This window comes from Stomoxys calcitrans, chromosome 1, assembly GCF_963082655.1.
Source record: "Stomoxys calcitrans chromosome 1, idStoCalc2.1, whole genome shotgun sequence".
Classification (NCBI taxonomy): Eukaryota; Metazoa; Arthropoda; class Insecta; order Diptera; family Muscidae; genus Stomoxys; species Stomoxys calcitrans.
The window spans coordinates 212,871,569-212,891,478 of NC_081552.1; the positions used below are offsets into that span (position 1 = coordinate 212,871,569).

Genomic DNA, 19,910 nt, shown 5'->3' on the forward strand with positions numbered 1-19,910 from the left:
ATAGTTATCGTCGACAGTTGCTCAGCGAGTGGTTGACTTTGTATGGCTTCGGTGTTTTGAACATGACGAAAGAGAACTATTCGTTTAAGGGGTTGCAGATCTTAATCCAATTGAGATTTTGGTTACTGCCAGGGATCGACGCACTTCGGTTAGTACAGAGCGGTCTAGATGCTGGAAGGATCGAGGGATGAACTAGAAAAGTTTTAGAGAGACAGCGGAAAATTTAAGGGAGGCAGCATTAGCATTGTCGTTATATGATCAGATTGATAAGATTGACGAATGTATGATGTGGCCCTTGGTTGACGGTGTACGATGTGCTCCTTGATAGACGTCGAACAGCTAAAACCGAGTAAGGTCAGGTGATGGACCGTGAGCTTAAAATGATGCGGCGTAATGATCAAAGACTTGATCAATGCGTTGGAACTTGTCTCACGCCGACACTTCTACCTTAGCAATCTGAGAACAAACACCGACCGTTAATTAGAAGCAAGGAAGATCACCTTAGTAAATTTGTACAAGAAAATTGAGATGATCCTTGGACAAAGGTATATCGCCTATGCCGGCATGTCGGGCAACAGGGTAGTAGCCAATGCGATTTGTGTTGTTTTACAGTGGGGAACGATGAATGGAAACGGTTTTTCCTTAGGGGTCTGAGGAAGCGATTCGAAAGAGACAGAAACCCCAATACAGAGGATCTTGTCTGACGTCGACACTACTACCTTAGCAATCTGAGAACGAAGAACACTTTAAGAGATTTGTACAAGACATTAAAGATGATCCTTGGTGTAAAGTATACCGCGTGTGCCGGCGTGGTGGGCAACAGGATAGTAGTCAGGTTAACTGGGACGGCTTGAAAGTGGGGGACAATGTATTAACTTCTTAGAACGAGTGTGCTAAGGTGTTAGTGGGAATGTTTTTTCCTAATGCGTCTGAGGAAGCGAGCCAGAAATTCCAATGCGGAGGACCTTTCTTACTCTCCAAGTTCAACACATCGACGTCATTCAAAGTCAAACACTCGCAAAAGGATTGCTACTGGCAAGTAATGCGGAGGAACTTGTCTCACGCTGACACTTCTACTTTACCAATCTGAGGACAAAAATGCGACCATTGATAACAAGGAAGATCACTTTAGAAGATTTGTACAAGACAATAGAGATGATCCATAATGAAAGGTATACGGGTTTAGAGTGGGGGACGATGAATGGACTTCTTGGAAATTTTTTTCTTATGCGTGTTATAACGAACAGCTTTCCGGTATGGAGATGATTGAGAAAAATGGTATTGTGGAGCCATATGCAGGGTTGTGTGAGAGTATCGCGCCCCAAATATGTCCTTGGCTTATTTGTCGATTTCAAAGGCCCGTTCGATTTCCTTTAATTGCGAAATTTACTCACGAGTTTAGGCGAAATATGTTGTTAGGAACTTTCTTTCCGGCGTAGTTACTTCTGTGATAGAAGAGCTTGTGTGGATGGTGCTAGCGATACGGTTTGTAATTATTTTGAACGAGTCTATCCTCAAAGGTCCATCGATGTTTCATATATTTGGAACTACATAATGCATCTGATATTGAGTGGTTTGCCTCCATCCTTAAAGACCAATGCATATATGTATGAGCTGCTTATTCTAATTGAGGAGATTTCAGACTTGCGCTAGAAACTTGGGTTATGCAGGCCATGGACATTGTGTGTGAATGGGTTGATCGTGTTGGTGTTGCCGTCGCGGTGGACAAAACTCTGACAATGTTGCTCAAGGGCGTATTGTCATGGGATCGTTCACCCACGATTCGATCCGATAGAGCTATCATTATAAACGTAGCACTCGTGAAATATGTGGGAGTGACTGTTTCAAAGAGAATGGGTTTCCTGGTCCATTTGAATCGGGAGAAGGAGTGAGCAAGCGGAATAGTTAAACATGCTCTGAGATGTGATTGCGATCTAGTCGTTGTGCTTTTCATTCCATGTAGCACCTATGTGGCACGAAATAGTTATGACCACATTGGCACATTGTTATGTATACGGATCGACTCAATATTACTTGTGACGACGGAAGTCGTCGGCTCGTTTCCGTTCACACTCTGTGATAGCCCATTTGTGTTAAACTAATGTTGTCCCAATTTGTTTTGAATTTTTAATGAATTTCTGATGAGAAGTCAAACGTCGGAGTCAAAGCAGACATCAGAAAGGCCAAGGAAATATCGGTGAATAGAGTGGAAAAGTGCTTAGTGGCATCGACAAAGTGTAAAGACAGAGTGATTGTGTTCGCTTATCCGTGGTAATAATCATAAAGTGCCGTCTGACTGAACAGTGTACTTTCGTAGTCGCTGCCCCATATCGCTTCAAGTTTTTCCCTATAGCCACTGTATTTTCGTTGTCACGAGCCATAGAATACCCTGCAACCTCTGCTAAATTTTGAGATCGGTTCAGAGTTGGATATAGGTCCCATACATACGTTCGTCCGATTTGTACTTATATTGCAATAACGAAATTTAATTATAGTAATTTTTTAACCGATCCTTACGAAATTTGTCACACCCTTTTATGACTGTTGACGTTTGTAATCAATTTTAGGTAAATCGGTTCAAATTAAGATATATTGTAGCTGCTATATATCTGCAATTTGGTACGAATTGTTTTATAACCATTCTTAACACCTATGCTGAAGTTTATCGAAATAGTTTCAGAATTATATATAGCTTCCATATAAAGATATCGCCAGATTATCGCCAGAGTAGATATATGGTATTATATAGTAGGCACCGCCCGTCTTTTACCTTTCATTAATTGTTGTTTCATCGGTTTAGCTGATTCCTTCAATCATAATCTGATTTTATGTTTTCTTTGTTTATTTTTCTAGAATGCCTCTCATATTCTGCGCATGGTCTATGACTTGGTTGTTTTGGGCTCCAATGAGGATGAATCCAAAAAATGTTCCACCAAACTGTTGGATGGTGTTTTGGCCCTGCTCGATGCCTTAATGATATTCCAATCGGATTCTGCCGATGATTGGTCCGATATGATACGTCTTTGTTTGGGTTTACTTTTGAAATGTTCCCATCATCCCAATCCCGGTGTGGTGGCAATGGCCACTGCCAAATTGCATGCTATACTACAGTGTCGTACAGCTGCTAGCCCCAGTGAATTGGCCTATTTGCTGTTTTCTATCAACAAAGCTTTGGATATAGCCATTGAAGGTGGGTTTTAGTATTCATAGGAGTTCATGTTTTTTTACTAATATATGTCTTGTTTCTCTACTTTTCAGTTGGCAATCCCGAAGAGTATTCATTTCTTATGCCCGTTATGAAGGCTTTAATTGATAAATGTCGCAGTGTTTTCAATTTGGATACTGTTTTACCTGACTTACCGCCCACCTCCTCGGGTCCCGTTTTCTTCAATGATTTTCAAATGTATAGCACCAGCAAGAAATGGAGGAATTTTATGGAGCGCATAGTAAGTACAACACTTGTTTATCTGTAAACCAAATATGAAATTATATAAGAAGGCACTGATGTTAATGCGCCCTCCAATTGCTTTAGGCGAAAAGAAGAACAAAGGTCAACCTTGATTGTTTGACTTTCATAAGTTTAGGCATTGCAAGAAGCTATCTTTCGACCTACCTTTGTAGTAAAATTTCCGTTTCGAAGTAATGGAACTAATTTCTCGCAAAAGCCTGGCATTGATATAAGAAGTGCTAAAAATCTGTTCCAATTCCCTGCATGCCTTCACCCTAAAGTGGGTAAATTTTAAGCGGTGGTCAAATTACGATAAATTCTAAGCCCGGCATGGGATAGCTATGGGCACCACACAGGCTGGAACATTGAGGTCCGATCTGTGTGCTGTTCATTGCTGTCATCAGAAGCTAGCTCGCTGCTAGCAGCCGGGCGCGTCCATAGGTTGCGCATAGTAGAATGCTCTACACGGAGTAGCTGCAACGGCAGTCGCAAACAATGGGTGGTATCGAGGGAGAGTCTCAGTGAGAGGCTTGCACAAATACTGAGTGCCTATGATGCTCGATATGATTAGGCGAGTTTTTGACGTCTTTAAATAACCAATGGTCACCCCGTTCCCGCGGCGATCGGTTCTTTGGACCAGAATGAGCATGCTCACCTACAGGAGCTTGACGAGAATCACCACCTCTACATGGCAATGTGGCTACGACAACAAATTCTAAAAATTTTTGCCAAATCAAAATCGACCATTCGGGGTTTAACGATAAAATCTGAAGTTTGATAAATTTTAGACCAAAAACTGAATTTTGTTCTTAAAAAACGTAACCTCGATTTTGATTTTAGCCCTATAATTTCTTGGACCCTCCCCCTTACCCTAATTTTCAGAAACGCCAGATCTCGGAGATGGGTGGTGCGATTTAAGGGAAATTTTGTGTGCTCTCATATAGTACCCTAAAAATAAAAATTTGGAATCCAAATTTCGGATGGGGTTCCTAGAGGGGCTGCCCCACCCTGAAACCTACCAAACACATATTTAGACCAATATGGGACGACAATATGGGACTCAAATGAAAGATATTTAGGATAAGAAAACGTATCTTACATCTAATTGTCGGACCAAGTGCTAGGGGGACCAACCCAAGCCCCAAAACACCCCTAAATCGGACATATTTACCGACCATGGCAATATGGGACTCAAATTAAATATATTTGCGAGTAGAATACGAATTTGATATCCAAATGTAGGGCCACGTTTCTGGGGGTCCACCCCTTTCCCAACCACCCCCAAACAGGACTTATTTACTGACCACGGGAATATGGAGCTTAAGCAGCGGAGTGGGCCCGGGTCAGCTAGTAAAGTATATATATTCTTGATCGTCGTAAAAACCTAAGACGATCTAGCCATGTCCGTCTGTCTGTTGAAATCACTCTACAGTCTTTAGAAATAGACATATTAAGCTGAAACATTGCACAGATTCTTTTTTTTCCATAAGCAAGTTAAGTTCGAAGATGGGCTATATCGGACTATATCTTGAAATAGCCCCCACATAGACCGATCCGCCGATTAAGGGTCTAAGGCCCATAAAAGCCACATTTATTAGCCCATTTTGCTGAAATTTGGGACAGTGAGTTGTGTTAGGCCAGTCGACTTTCTTCTTCAATTTGGCCCCGGTTGGTCCAGATTTGGATATAGCTGCCATATAGACCGATCTTTCGATTTATGGTTTTGGGTCCTAAAAGGCGCATTTATTGTCCGATTTTACCAAAATTTGGGACAGTGAGTTAAATTAGGCCCCTCGACATCTTTCTGCAATATGACGCAGATCGGTTCAGATTTGGATATAGCTGCCATATATACCGATCTCTCGATTTAAGGTTTTGGGCCCATAAAAGTCGCATTTATTGTCCGATGTCGCCGAAATTTGGGACAGTGAGTTAAGTTAGGCCCCTCGACATATTTGTGCAATATGGCCCAGATCGGTCCAGATTTGGATATAGCTGCCATACAGACCGATCTCTCGATTTAAGGTCTTGGGCCCATAAAGTCGATTTTATTGTCCGATTTTGCTAAAATTTGTCACAGTGACTTATGTTAAGCTTTTCGACATTCATTTCGTATTTGGTTCAGATCGGTCTATATTTGGATATGGCTAAAAAAAAAACCAATATTTACATATATACCCGGTGGTGGGTATCCAAAGTTCGGCCTTTTTACTTGTTTGTATATGTGATGGTAAGATGAGTGTTTGCCTAAAACAACGCAACCGTAATTTAATTATACCCACCACCATTGGATAGGGGTATACTAACCTAGTAATTCCGTTTGTAACACCTCGAAATATTGATCTAGGACCCCTTAGAGAATATTAATTCTTGATCGTCTCCACATTCCGAGTCGATCCTGCCACGTCCGTCCGTCTGTCGAAATCATGATAGCGGTCGAACGGTAAAGCTAGCCGCTTGAAATTTTGCACAGATACTTACAATTGATGTAGGTCGTTGAGGATTGCAAATGGGCCATATCGGTTCATATTTGGATATAGCTCCCATATAAACCGATCTCCCGACTTGAATTCTTGAGTCCCTGGAAGACGTTATGTTTGTCCGATTTATCTACAATTTTGCACATAGTGCTCCTTTAGAACTTCCGACAACTGTGCCAAGTTCGGTTCAAATCGGTTCATAACCTGATATAGCTCCTATATAAACCTTTTTCCCGATTTGACATCTCTAGCTCCTCGAAGTCGCAATTTTTGTATGATTTAGCTAAAATTTTGCAAACAGTCTTCTGGTATGACTTCCAACAACTGTGCCAAGTACAGACCATATCTGTTCATAACTTGGTATAGCTTCCATATAAACTAGTCTCTCGATTATCCTTGTTTGGTTGCTAGAAACTTTAATTTTTGCTGGTTTCACAGAAGTTTGTAGAATAAAATTTATTTTGTATAAATTTTTAGCAGAATCCATGGTGGTGGGTTCCCAGGATTCGGCCCGTCCGAACTAAGCACGCTTTTACTTGTTTGTCTTAATATCGATTGATGTTTTTCCTGGAGGCCACCGTAGCATGTCCGCCTATGACGCTGAACGCCTGGGTTCGAATCCTGGCAGGACTATCAGAAAAATTTTCAACGATGGTTATCAACCTCCTAATGCTGGCGACATTTGTGAGGTACTTTGCCATTCAAAAACTTCTCCCCAAAGAGGTGTTGCTCCGCGGCACGCCGTTCGGACTCGGCTATCAAAAAGGAGGTCCCTTATCATTGAGCTTAAAATTGAATGGGACAGCACTCATTGATTTGTGAGAAGTTTGCCCCAGTTCCTTAATGGGCAAATTTGCATTTGCAAAGGCAAATGGAATTGAAGTTTTTCCTATCGACACTATCGCCAAAGTTCTTTTTTTTTGCAAAATTTCACAAAAATAAGCGATTCAACACTGAATCACAGAATGTTTCCCTAAGGATAATTTGCTCCTATAGAGGGCGCAATTTTCATTCGATTGGGCTAACATTTTGTACACTGATTTCCCCTGACTTCCAACTGACTTTATTAAATTTGGTTTTGTGCATTGATGTTGCTTCTACATATCTCGATCATCTGGTTTTTACTTCTCATTTGCGTTTGAGATATAGGTGATGGGAAATTTAGGATAGTATCGATACTATCAATATTTGTTATTAGACATATCGAAGATAACGAATGTTGCCATAATCGATAGTTTGCCGGTTCTAGTTCAGCGCCGTCTGACTGTCCACCTAAATTGTGACAGTCTGAGAGGGCCACTGCTCATGATCAAATCCAAGGCCCTGAGAATCGCAAAATCCTCAGCATCGAAAACACTGCACTCGTCTAGAAGTCCTAGGACTTCAAACAAAAACCCCTGCCGCCATTCAGCTTGAACCCATCCGTGTAAACAGAAGGAACTAAAAAGAGCCTAAAGCTCCCTTTCTTGGTAGTCAAGCACCCATAGCACCCATAGGCGAGAATTGGCGGAACCACAGCAGTGTAAATCTTGTGGACCACACTCGGCTTAAGTCCCCAACTACTGCCCACAAAGTAGCGACATAAGTAGAGCGCATTCAGCTCCCGTTTGACTCTCTCCTCAACATTTCAATTTTTGGTCAAGAATATTGGGAGGGGATAACCACCGCTGAATATTTTTCTAATATTCTTGCCAGAATTCGAACCCAGGCGTTTAGCGTCATAGACGGACATGCTAATATCTGTGCTACGCACTCTACTGCTATGTATGGTCGCCGATGCTTTTCCTCACCCATTCTTACCTTCATATTCTTCGCCCAGCAATTGGATATTTTCTAATATTTTACATAGTTTATTTTTCTTAGTGTACAAAGCTTTTTTTAATTACAACGGCCCTCCTTTCTAAATAAATATCGTTCAAATTATAATTAGATGCCTATAAAATAATACAATTTTCGACTTAAGAAACTAAAAATAATCATTTTCAAAATAATTTATGATTTTTGGGCAAGTTCTGGTGAACACCCCTATCGGTGAGGGGACTTTTGAAGACGGTCGTATCGAATATATTTTTGGTGGTACGCTTCGAAAACTTTTCCGTATTTGATGATGGTGAAGCCGAAACATTCACCTGCGATGACGATGGTGGCTGAGCCGTGGAGCCTGACTGCTGCTTGGTGGTTTTGTAACGATTCCTGTACAAATTTGGATTGTAAATCTTGGGTGTGGACAAAATACCATCATAGTAGGATTTCGATCGTGATTTTTCTATGGAAACAATTTCCACATGTGGTATGTGATTAGATTGCTGGGGCGATGGTGCTTCAGTGGTGACAGTTGTTGAACTAGGACGTGTTCTGCCTTGATAACGAATGCGAATATTTTTCGTTGGTGTTTGATCTAAGGACAATGTAGTGGTTGGTGTTGTGGTTGTGGTGGCAGCCGGAGTCCTTATTCTCAAGGGATTCCAGGGTCCATGATTGACTTTTACCACCTTATGAGACTCATTAATATCTGCATCGGTGTTCGTGTTCTCGTATTTATGTTTATCTCTTTCAAAGGCCTCAGTCAATTCGGGTACATCTAGAATGTGTTTGGTGGAGACTTTGGAGGTGGTGGCGGCTGTGGTACCTTTATTCCGCTTTCGTTTGCGTACTCTTTGAGGTAGAGTGGCAGTGGCAGAGTGCCCCTGAAATCTGGTACCCGAGGAATGCACATCCCCATGAGGCATTTCATCAGGTTCGTTGTACCGCGTGTCCTCTGTTATCTGCGGCTTTTGGGGCGCCACATTATTTGGTTCGGCTGTATAGTCCATTTGGGAATTCTCTTGCCAGGCCACATTCTCAAAGGGCTGAGGTGGATAGATTTCCTGTTCCTGATTGTTTGATGAATCGAAGGGTATGGGATCATAGATGGGTACCTCATAACTAGTCTTCGGAAAATCATAGTTGGGATGCTTGTGATTCGGTTCTATGGGTAAATCTTGTGCTGGGGCGGGCTCATACTTGGCTGGCTGATGAGTGTCCGAGCTCTCCTGTTGATGATGATACCCAGAGGGTGGCGAATGATTATGATCATATTCTTGTGGTGGCTCTTCATGTTGATAATGTCCCCCATCACCTGAGGGTGGCAATTTTATTTCATATGAAGGCGAAAATGTTATTTCCACCGTTGGCTTATGCGGCTCGGGGGGTTCAGCAAAGTGATGTTTTTTACTGCTAAACGAAGTGGGAGGAGCCTTTTGCTCCACCAGCGAGTATTTGTTATAGTCACCATCTCCAAAATTAGCCACAGGCAAATGTAAATCTGGAACTCCATATTTGGTGGCCGGTATGCGTGGATGTTTTGAATGCTGCTGAGGTGTAGCAGCGTAAGAATTATGCTCCACTTTGGCCGGTTCGGTATATGAGGATGAAGGTCTTGTAATGGGCTTAGAGGATTCATGGGCAGGTGCATGATATGAATAGCCTGGGCCACTTTCATGTCCTCCCTCGGCAATGGCAGGTTTATGGACAGGTGGTTCATATGAATAGCCAAGAGAGCCTCCATGTCCTCCACTGTTGCTGGAATAAGAAGAAGGTCTGGCGATGGGCTTAGAGGATTCATGAGCAGGTGGATGATATGAATAGCCTGGGCCACTTTCATGTCCTCCCTCGGCAATGGCAGGTTTATGGGCGGGTGCTTCATATGAATAGCCAAGAGAGCCTCCATGCCCTCCACTGCTGCTGGAATAAGAAGAAAAACCAATCTCCTGGGCCTTGGTAGATTCCTGTGAAGGTGGTAGATATGCTTGGCCATGAAAGCTTCCATGCCCCTCACTACTGCTGCTGCTGGAATATGAGGAATGAGAATGCTCCTCCGGCTGATAGGAGAATTCATGACTGCCACTTCCCCCAGAATAGAAGGAAGTGGGTTTTTCCTTTATTTCCTGAGGATGTACTTCCTCATAAGACTGTGGTGGGTGTTCCTCCTGATATCCTCCTACATCATGGGATGTTTCATAACTTGAAGAATGTTCAAAATTCTTAAAGGACTCATGCGAATGAGTTGGGGCTTGATAGGAATATCCTCCACCATGAGAGCTTTTATATGGTTTATCAACTAGAATTTCTTCATTGTCATGGTAGGAATAGCTGCTGCCCGAGGAGGGTTTGTCATAGCCCGTGCTAAAGGAAACATCCTTGGGCACTCCATACTTGGAGTGTGGCTTTCTCTCACCCTTCGTAGAGCTATAGGAAGGTTCACTATAGGAAATTTCTGGCGCCGTGTAGCTAAATGTAGGTTTATCACTCTCAATATGATAGCTGTCGTCCGAGGAGGGCGATTCATAGGTTTTATACAAATCCAAATCCATACTTTGTGCCTCATAGCTAGAAGGAGGCAAATCAAAATTCGTCGACTCCACATTGACATGAGAAAAGCCTTCGAATAAAGACGACTCCAGACTGGGTGTATAACTGTAGAGTGTAGGTTTTGACTTGCGATAGTGCTTCGTGGGTGGCGGCTCAGCAAAATGATACTTGATTTTAGGCCTTTTTATCCTTTTGACCTTTATGCGTTTTGGTCTTATGATATGTTTGATAATAGTGCGAGGTGGATGGCGGCGATAACGCACCAGGGCCTCTGCAATTGGCTGCCCCTCTGTTTCATTATTTTCTGTTAAAGTTGTGTTTTCTGCCACATTGGATTCGGCGACATCGGTGGCCAAACTTGGTGTCACATGTTGAACGAATAGAATCTAGAAGAAAAGAACCGGGGAAATATATTAAAAAATTTAAAAGAAAATTTAATTGAAATTTTTTTAATATAAGTTTTATAAGAAAATTTTCAAAATTAAAAATTATATAAAATGTGTATTAAAAAAATTTTTAATTTTACAGAAATTTTAAATTTTTATAGAAAATTTGTTCGAATTTGATTTTCATAAAAAAATGCGTCGACATTGCATTTGCAGAAAATATGACTGAATATGAATATGAAAGAAAATTTCCTCAAATTAAATTTTAAAGCCATCGATACTTGGTTTTGAAGAAAATTTTGAAGAAAACTTGATTAAAAAAGAACTTTCATAAAATTAAGTTTGTAAACAAAAGTTAATAGAAACTCGAAAAAAGGAATGCTTCCTTTAATTAAAAATAAGTTTTGTCGAAATTTGATTCCAGTCAGGTTTTTCGTTGTAACATAAGGGCTTCTTTTGCAAGAATAGCATAGCAAACCATTTTTTTTGCCCCTGAACATTCCACTAAGAAACACAGGAGCATAGCATTGCAAACAACTTTTTAAAAAGTTAAGCAAATGTGTATTTTTAAAGTATTTGACTTGGGAAAATTGTTGTAGACATACCCACAACAAGTGAGAACGGTGTTAATCATAACTTGATTTTATAGAAAACAAGCTGGTCCGGTGAGCTTCGCTACACCCATAAGTGTTTATGGCACCCTTTTGACGTGGTCCAAATTTGAAAATAATTTATATTCGTATTTAACTTTCAAATACCATTCCTAAGAATCCCATATTGTCCCGTTGAATACATGTCCATTTGAAGCATAATTTTCGGCTGAGGGACTTCTTATTTAATTTTTGTATTCTACTCTCAAATACCTTTTATTTGAGTCCTATCTTGTGCCTTTCGGTATACATATCCATTTGGTGCATAATTTTGGCGTTGAGCGACCCGCCTCTGAATAGAACCCAAACTTTTATATATGTTTCGTACTCTACTCTCAAGTACCTTTCCCATATTGTTCCGATCGGCGTACATGTCCGTTCGGGGTGGTTTTTTTTTTTGGGTGGGGCGACCCCTAGGAGCTTGACCCCAAATTTTTATATAAGTTTAGTATTCTACATCCAATTACCTTTCATTTGATACCCATATTGCCCCAGTCGGTTAACATGTCATTTTGGGCAATTTTTGCGGGTGGGGTGTGCCCCCCGACACGTGGGGTCGAATTGTTATATCAAGTTCGTATATGTCCGTTCTGGCGTAATTTTTGGAGTGGACGTCCCCCTTGGGACTTGACCCCAAATTCTTATTTCGTATTCTACTTCCAATTACATTTCATTTGATACCCATATTGGCCCAATCGGAAAACATGTCATTTTTGGGCGGTCTCACCAGACAGTGGTGAGACAGTCAGTAAACTTTTTTTCTATGAGCGTATAATATTTTAAAATTCAAGTTTCATTGATTTTTACCAAGTAAGTTAATGTTTGTTTTAAAAGGAATATTTACGTCATTAAATTCGAAGAAAGACTTAAGAAACAAACTTTGTGACTGTATACTTTAAACTGCGATGAAAGACTTAAGAAACGAACTTCCTATACTTCATGGTATAGAAAAGACTTAAGTAACAGGCGGTTTTATTGTAATTCATGTCATGTTTTGTTTTATTATTAAAACCAGTAAGGAAAGGAAAAATTCGGTCGGTGCCGACTGTATAATACCCTACACCTACCCTATAAGTACAATGTGGGAGCTATATCCAATTCAGAACCAATTTTGAAGGACCTCGGCGAGCAAATATGTTCAAACTGTAATAACTTCGGTTGACAAATGACAACATTATTCTTAACCGATTTCGAGCAAACTTCTCAGATAATGTGGTAGTCGTCGAGGAAAGCGTTGTGCAAAATTTTGGCAAGATTGGTCAAACAATGCGCTTGCACTGGCTCTTGGGGTGAAAATCTGGCGATACACATATATGACAGCTATATCTAAATCTAGCCCGATTTCTAAGAATTCACCAGTAATATCGAGAGTCATAAGGAAATCTTTCCTGCAAAATTTCGAGAGAATCGGTAAATAAATGAGCACTTTCTTGCAATATTTCTTAAAATCGGACGAGCCATACAAAAATATGAACTGATTCGAGCAAACTTTTCAGATACTGTGGCAGTCGTCGAGGAAAGCGTTTTGCAAAATTTTGGCAAGATTGGTCAAACAATGCGCTTGCAGTGGCTCTTGGGGTGAAAATCTGGCGTAACATCGAGAATCTTAAGAAAATCTTTCCTGCAAAATTTCGAGAGAATCGGTAAATAAATGAGCACTTTCTTGCAATATTTCTTAAAATCGGACGAGCCATACAAAAATATGAACCGATTCGAACAAACTTTTCAAATACTGTGGCAGTCGTCGAGGAAAGCGTTTTGCAAAATTTTTGGCAAGATTGGTCAATAAATGCACTTGCTGTGACTCTAGAAGTTAAAATCGGGCAATATACATTTATGACAGCTACATCTAAATCTGAACCGATTTCTATAAAATTCATCTATAATGTCGAGAAGCAAGAGAAAATCCTTCCTGCCGTATTTCGAAAGAATCGATTAACAAATGACCAATTGATTGCAATATTACTGCAAATGGGACGAGACTATATATTTAAAAGTCGTCGAGGAATGCGTTGAACATTTTGGGAAGATTGGTCAATAAATGCGCTTGCGGGCGATATATATGTATATGAGAGCTATATGTAAATCTGAACCGATTTCCATGAAATTCACCAGTAATGTCGAGAGTCATTAGAAAATCCTTTAAATGACCAAATTTAAATCCAAATGACTATTTTATTGCAGTATTACTGCAAATCGGACGATCATATTTATATATGGGAGCTATATCCAAATCTGAACCGATTTTTTCCAATTTCAATAGGCTTCGTCTCTAGGCCGAAAAACACGTCCATACGTAATTTGAAGACGATCGGATGAAAATTGCGACCTGTAGTTTGTACACAAATTAACATGGACAGACAGACAGACGGACATAGCTAAGTCGAATCAGAAAGTGATTCTGAGTCGATCGGTATACCTATCAATGGATCTATCTCTCTTCCTTTTGGAAGAGAGTTATAATACCCTGTACCACAGTAGTGGTGTAGGGTATAAAAACCGATTGACAAAAAAAAATATTTTTGTGGTAAATTTAAAACAATGAAATATTGGGTTGCCCAAATTGCGGATTTTTCATATAGTCGGCATTGAAAAATTTTCTCACAGTTTGTGACTCTGTAATTGCATTCTTTCTTCTGTCAGTTATCAGCTATTACTTTTAGCTTGCTTTAGAAAAAAAAGTGTAAAAATAGTATATTTGATTAAAGTTCATTCTAAGTTTTATTAAAAATGCATTTACTTTCTTTTAAAAAATCCGCAATTACTTTTTGGGCAACCCAATAGCTGTGAATTTAAATATGTGCCATTTAATATTCGTTCCTATTTAAATTTAATCTGTGGAATCTAGCCTACAATTATAATTTTTATTTGAAATAAGAACAAATGCAGCCTCATAGGCTGCTAAAGACCTTGTGTGCTTTTTATCAAAGTAGGTCCAAGAGCAATTAATGCAAATCTGCTTCAAATCAATTTGTTTGAATATGAAATTTTTAAACTTCTTGTTTTTTATCGCTGTAAGTGAAACAAAAAGTGGTTTGTTCAAATATCCATCATAATCATAAATGATATTATTAAGACTAAGTTTCGAATCTAGTTTACAGGTGTTCATTATGACATCATTTTAATGGAATATTTTTATTCAATAATACTCATATATATTGGGTTGCCCAAAAAGTAATTGCGGATTTTTTAATAGAAAGTAAATGCATTTTTAATAAAACCTAGAATGAACTTTAATCATATATACTTTTTTTACACTTTTTTTCTAAAGCAAGCTAAAAGTAACAGCTGATAACTGAAAGAAGAAAGAATGCAATTACAGAGTCACAAGCTGTGAAAAAATTTGTCAACGCCGACTATATGACAAATCCGCAATTACTTTTTGGGCAATAGGTTTAGTACTAAACCGTTATTTATTAGCACACTTTTCAGTAAATCGTTACAAGTAGACTAGTTGTATTATGCCGGTTAGAAAACCACATCAGCACAAAAAATATGGTGTGGCTTAAACGCAAACTTTAAACTAACGATGGTAAGAAAATGTCGATCTCAAATTTCTATAAAAATAGATATTTTTATGCTAAGGGATTTCCTTAAATATTCAACAGTTAAAATTTTCTTCGCTTTAAAAAAATAAGAAAATTTCGGAGATGGGCTAATCGTTGATACATGTACATTTTTGAATCCAAACTAGCCCAAAAACTTAAAAATGAGTTCCAAGTTTATAAACAAGATTTGCGAGGTCTCACGCCCTACCTTAAAATTGCTTCGATAGTACGTGTACCAATTGAAAGGTATTCGCGAGTACAATGCGAAACTTATGTCAAAGTTTGGGACCAAAACTCTGGGTAGAGGCGGGGCCTTCTCTAAAGCCATATAACTTCCCTGGGACTCAAATAACATGATATTAATATTGGCAACCAAGTGTCTAGAAAGACGCAAAAAAAACCTCATGTGGGACTTTTGAAGTAATCAGCTTGATCCATAGAATGGCTTGTTTGTGCATCATAGACGACACTATTTCAACGACTCTGAATTTAATGCTGCGCCTTTATGCCTCTAGACATTGTGGCTAGACAAATATCTGCGACCACTGCTGTGAAGCTAAAGGAGCTTTCCCTTTGGTCATGCGGTGCCTACAGGCATTGTGTTATCCTTGACACAATGCCCGTTTTTCCAGGCTGAGTGATTACACATTGCCTAACCCACTTTTTGATTAAAAGTACTGTGCCACTACTCCCATTGGAACTGAAAAGTGATTTTATCTTTTTGGCAACATTATTATATGTTTGGCAACACTGGTTTAAACAGCTCACGCATGTATCGTGTTTTGTTTCACTGTCAAACATCTTCAGTTTGGTCTATAATTTAACCATGAATCGTCTTACAAACGAACAACGCTTGCAAATTATTGATTTTTTTTGCGTGCTCTGTTAAGAAAGTTCGTCTTTTTCAATTGTGTTCAACGACGAAGCTCATTTTTGGCTCAAGGGGTACGTATATAAGCAGAATTTCGATTTTGGAGTGCAGACCAGCCAGAAGCATTGCAAGAGCTACCAATGCATCCAGAAAAAGTCACCGTTAGGTGCGGTTTATAGGCTGGTGGCATCATTGGACCGTACTTCTTTAAAGATGTTGTGAATCGTAACGTAACGGTGAATGGTGAGCGCTATCATGAGATGGTATTCAATTTTTTTTTTTGCCCAAAATGCAAGAGCTTGACTTGCATGACATGTTGTTTTAAAGAGACTGTGCCACAAGCCACTCAGCACTCGTAACAATGGACTTAGTAGCTAAGTAAGCTAAGCCTTTAGAATCTGGCGTGAAGGGCAACGGATGGTCACAAAGGAAGAGTTGGCATTCCATAATTATGTTGCCTGGTCTAGACTAGAAGAGGTCTACCGCTTTGTTGTCGCTAGCTAGAACAGACGTCTTGGTCATAGTGTTCGTCATGATAGGTCACTGTCTAATCGGAAAACATGCTGACAGACTAACGGTTGCCAGGATGTCAACGAAAGGGATGAGCTGCTTATTGAATATAAGTTGCAATCTGGCGATTTGTAATAAAGGTGATAAACCGACATTTATTACCAGGAACAGAAAGTGAGGTACTAGATATTACTTTTGTATCGGAAGATATAAGTGGAAGAATATGCGACTGGGAAGTGGTGGATGGCCCCAGCTTCTGTGATCATCGTTATATTAGTTTCAGCCTTGGAGAAAATACTGCAGAAGTGGTCCCTCGGCTAAACAGAAGAAAGGCGGATTGGAATAAATTTCGGCACAAATTCTGCACGTCTATCCCTTCTAGACCAGAAAAGGACGTGGAAACTACGGAGAATATAGACATAGTGGTCAAGCGGATCGCGAAGGCCCGATCTGAACGATGTTCAACAAAATGGTTTAGAGGGGTACCAAAACGCACTGTTTCAAATTTCACCGAATAGCATGAAAAATTATCATTTTATAGGCTCATTACACTATATCGGGAGATTTGTCTAAATGACAGCTATATCCAAATATTGAACCACACTTCACAGAAATGGGTAGGGTTCTACCAGAACACACTGTGCCAAATTTCATCGAATTCGGGTGAAAAATGAAAAATTTATTGCCTCAAGACTAAGTCTGGAGATCGATCTATATAGCGGCTATATATAACTTAATATCCGATTTTATGAGATCAGAAGGTCAGGTTAATATACAAAGAATACGAAATCATCAAAAATTTTTTGCAAAATGTTTTTATACCCAAAGTATCTGGAAAATTATCCATGATCCATATAGGTTCAGATTTGGATATAGCCCCCATATATAGCTCCCGATTTGTCTTCTTGAGCGCGTGGAAGTCGAAATTTTTGTCCGAATTGGGTAAAATTTTGCAAACAGTGTTTTGTTATGAATTCGCCCAATTTGGCTTAAATTTTGCACATAATGTTCTATTACTTCCAATAACTGTGCCAAGTACGATCCAAATCCCATGTAAACCGATCTGCCGATTTGACTTCTTGAGTCCTTGAAGCTACAATTCTTGTCCAATTTGTCTGAGATATAGTATGCCGTGTTTTGTTACGGCTTCCATTAACTGTGCCAAGTATGGTCCAAGTCGGTCTATAACCAGATGTAACACCGATCTCCCGATATGAGTTCTTGAGCCCCTAGAAGTCGCAATTTTGACTGAAATTTTGAATGTAGTGTTCTATTAAAATTTCCAACATCTATGCCAAGTACGGTGCAAATCGGTCATTAACATGATATAGCTCCCATATAAACCGATCCCCGATTTGGCTTCTTGAGTTCCTGGAAGACACATTTTTTTCGAATTTGGCTGAAATTGTGCATGTTGTGTTATGTTATGATTTGCAACAACTGTGCCAAGTACGTTTCAAATCGGTCTATAACCTGATATAGCTCCCATATAAACCGATCATTCATGTTCGGTTCCTAGAAGCTTCCATTTTTTGCTGACATAGCTGTCATAAACCGATCTGGGGTCTTGAAATCGTTAGCCTCTGAGGCCGCAATTCCTATCCGATTTGGTTGAAATTTAGCATGTCGCGTTTCATTTTGACTTCCAACAACTGTGCTAAATATGGTTTAAATCGGTTTATAACCTGATATAGCTGTAATAAAAACCGATCTTATGTCTTGACTTCTTGAGCCACAAGAGGGCACAATTCTTATCCTATTTGTCTGAAATTTTGCAATAGGTGTTTTGTTATGATTTTCAACAACTGTGCTAAGTATGGTTTAAATCGCCCCATAACCTGATATAGCTGTCATATGAACCAATCTGGGGTCTTGACTTTTTTAGCCTCTAGAGGGCGCCATTCCTATCAGTTTTGGTTGAAATTTTGCATGACGTGTTTCATTATAACTTCCAACAACTGTGCAAAGTATGGTTAAAATCGGTCCATAACTTGATATAGCTGACATATAATACCGATCTTGAATCTTCGACTTCTTCAGCCTCTAAAGGGCGCAATTACTATCCGATTTGTACAACGGCCTCTCACATTACCTTGAACATACGTGTAATATATGGTCTGAATCGGTTTTTAGCCTGATAGAGCTCCCATATAAACCGATCTCCCCAATTTTCTTCTTAAGCTCCTTAAGGAGGCAATTCTTATTCGAATTGGCTGAAATTTTACACAATGACTTCAACTATGGTCTCCAACATTCAATACAATTATGGTCCGGACCATAACTTGATATAGCTCCAATAGCAAAGCAATTATTTCCTTTAATCCTTTGTTGGCCTAAAAAGAGATACCGGGAAAAAAACTCGACAAATGCGATCCATGGTGGAGGGTATATAAGATTCGGCCCGACCGAACTTAGCACGCTTTTACTTGTTCCATATTGATTTTCGTTCAAAAAAATTTAAATTTTAGATTTTAATTTTTATCTTCTACCACAACTTTTATTTAAAGAGATTCATTATAAGTTTTTGCATAATGTCTTTAAATTAGTAAGCAAAGTAAATTCGCCCATGAACATTCCGTTAGGGAAATGTGGGCAAACTTTTGGCATATCAATGAGTGCTGTCCGATTAAATTTTTAAGCTCAATGTTGAGGAGCTTCCTTTTTATAGCCGAGCCCGAACGACGTGTCGCAGTGCGACATTCTTTAGAAAGAAGTCAATAAATTTGTATCTATGTCTAAATCTTTCACCACATGGATTAGCCACACTCTGTACAGTTTTTTTATGATCACTTGTCAATTTTTTAATTTGCATCTTGTTCAAGCTATCAATTGCTGTATTTATTTTCCATGTAGATCTTGTCTACATACATTGTTTTGTTTTGTTATGCATGCCAGGACGAAAATCTACAACGACAACAACAACTTCAAATGGTGGTAAGACTTGTTTTCCTGTTAGATCACTTTCACTTGGAATTTTCCATGCAATTCGAAAGGCTTTCCTCCTTTTTTGCCATCGTAATACACATTAGGTAATGCATTATCATTTTCCACAGTTATAGCCCAGCTGAAAAACAGTTGTGCGCATGCGCAAACGCCCACGCATAGAAAACCCAGACACAATCTCACTGACTCTACACAATTTCGTAACAATTTACGTATATTTTTCTTTGGGTTGCAAATCCATTTACCGTTTTTCTAATTCATTTTCATTTTTTAGATGTTTGTTTTGTATTTTTTGCTGCTTTCTACACATCGTTAATAATTTAATTTTTGAACAAAAATCCGCTGCCAATTCGTTGTTACATTTATTTGGAGTAGGAAAAAGTCTGGCTTAGTTGCCATGTCTCTCAGTTAAACTTAAAATGATGTTAGCATGCCAACAGTTCCGTTTATGTCTATGCGCATGCGCGCATATGTAGATTCATGATAGTGGCCTAAGTATGGAACTTACTATAAAAATGCAACAACAACAATTTCGAGCAAATGTTACAGTTCTTTGGGCCATGTTTTGATTGCTAGTTTTGTTTTATTTTGAATTTTCTTTTTCTTTCTGTTTCTCTTTTCGTTTCTTATTTTGTTCGAAATTCCTGTAGAAACTTTTCCGCGTCGGTCTCGTTTAGATTAACTGCGCAAACATTGCGTTGCGACTTTCTTTTGCCGACTAAAC

The 19,910-nt window shown here is 39.3% G+C and overlaps 2 protein-coding genes across 4 annotated transcripts in view; one reads left to right on the forward strand and one right to left on the reverse strand.

Moving 5' to 3' along the window:
- LOC106086282 (neurobeachin-like protein 1) overlaps positions 1–19,910 on the forward strand; it is a 296,682-nt gene that overhangs the window by 139,448 nt on the left and 137,324 nt on the right. For all 3 annotated transcript variants that reach the window (XM_059360778.1, XM_013250890.2, XM_013250899.2), the window contains 2 exons: positions 2,854–3,190; positions 3,259–3,446. In XM_059360778.1, the coding sequence (XP_059216761.1) occupies positions 2,854–3,190; positions 3,259–3,446 (525 nt within the window). The remainder of the gene's footprint in view (positions 1–2,853; positions 3,191–3,258; positions 3,447–19,910) is intronic.
- On the reverse strand, positions 7,908–19,842 carry LOC106086293 (uncharacterized). Its single transcript, XM_013250911.2, has 2 exons — positions 19,695–19,842; positions 7,908–10,664 (listed from the first exon to the last, which is right to left on the reverse strand). The coding sequence occupies exons 1-2, from the start codon at positions 19,746–19,748 to the stop codon at positions 7,911–7,913; spliced, it is 2,808 nt and encodes a 935-aa protein (XP_013106365.2). The 5' UTR covers positions 19,749–19,842; the 3' UTR covers positions 7,908–7,910.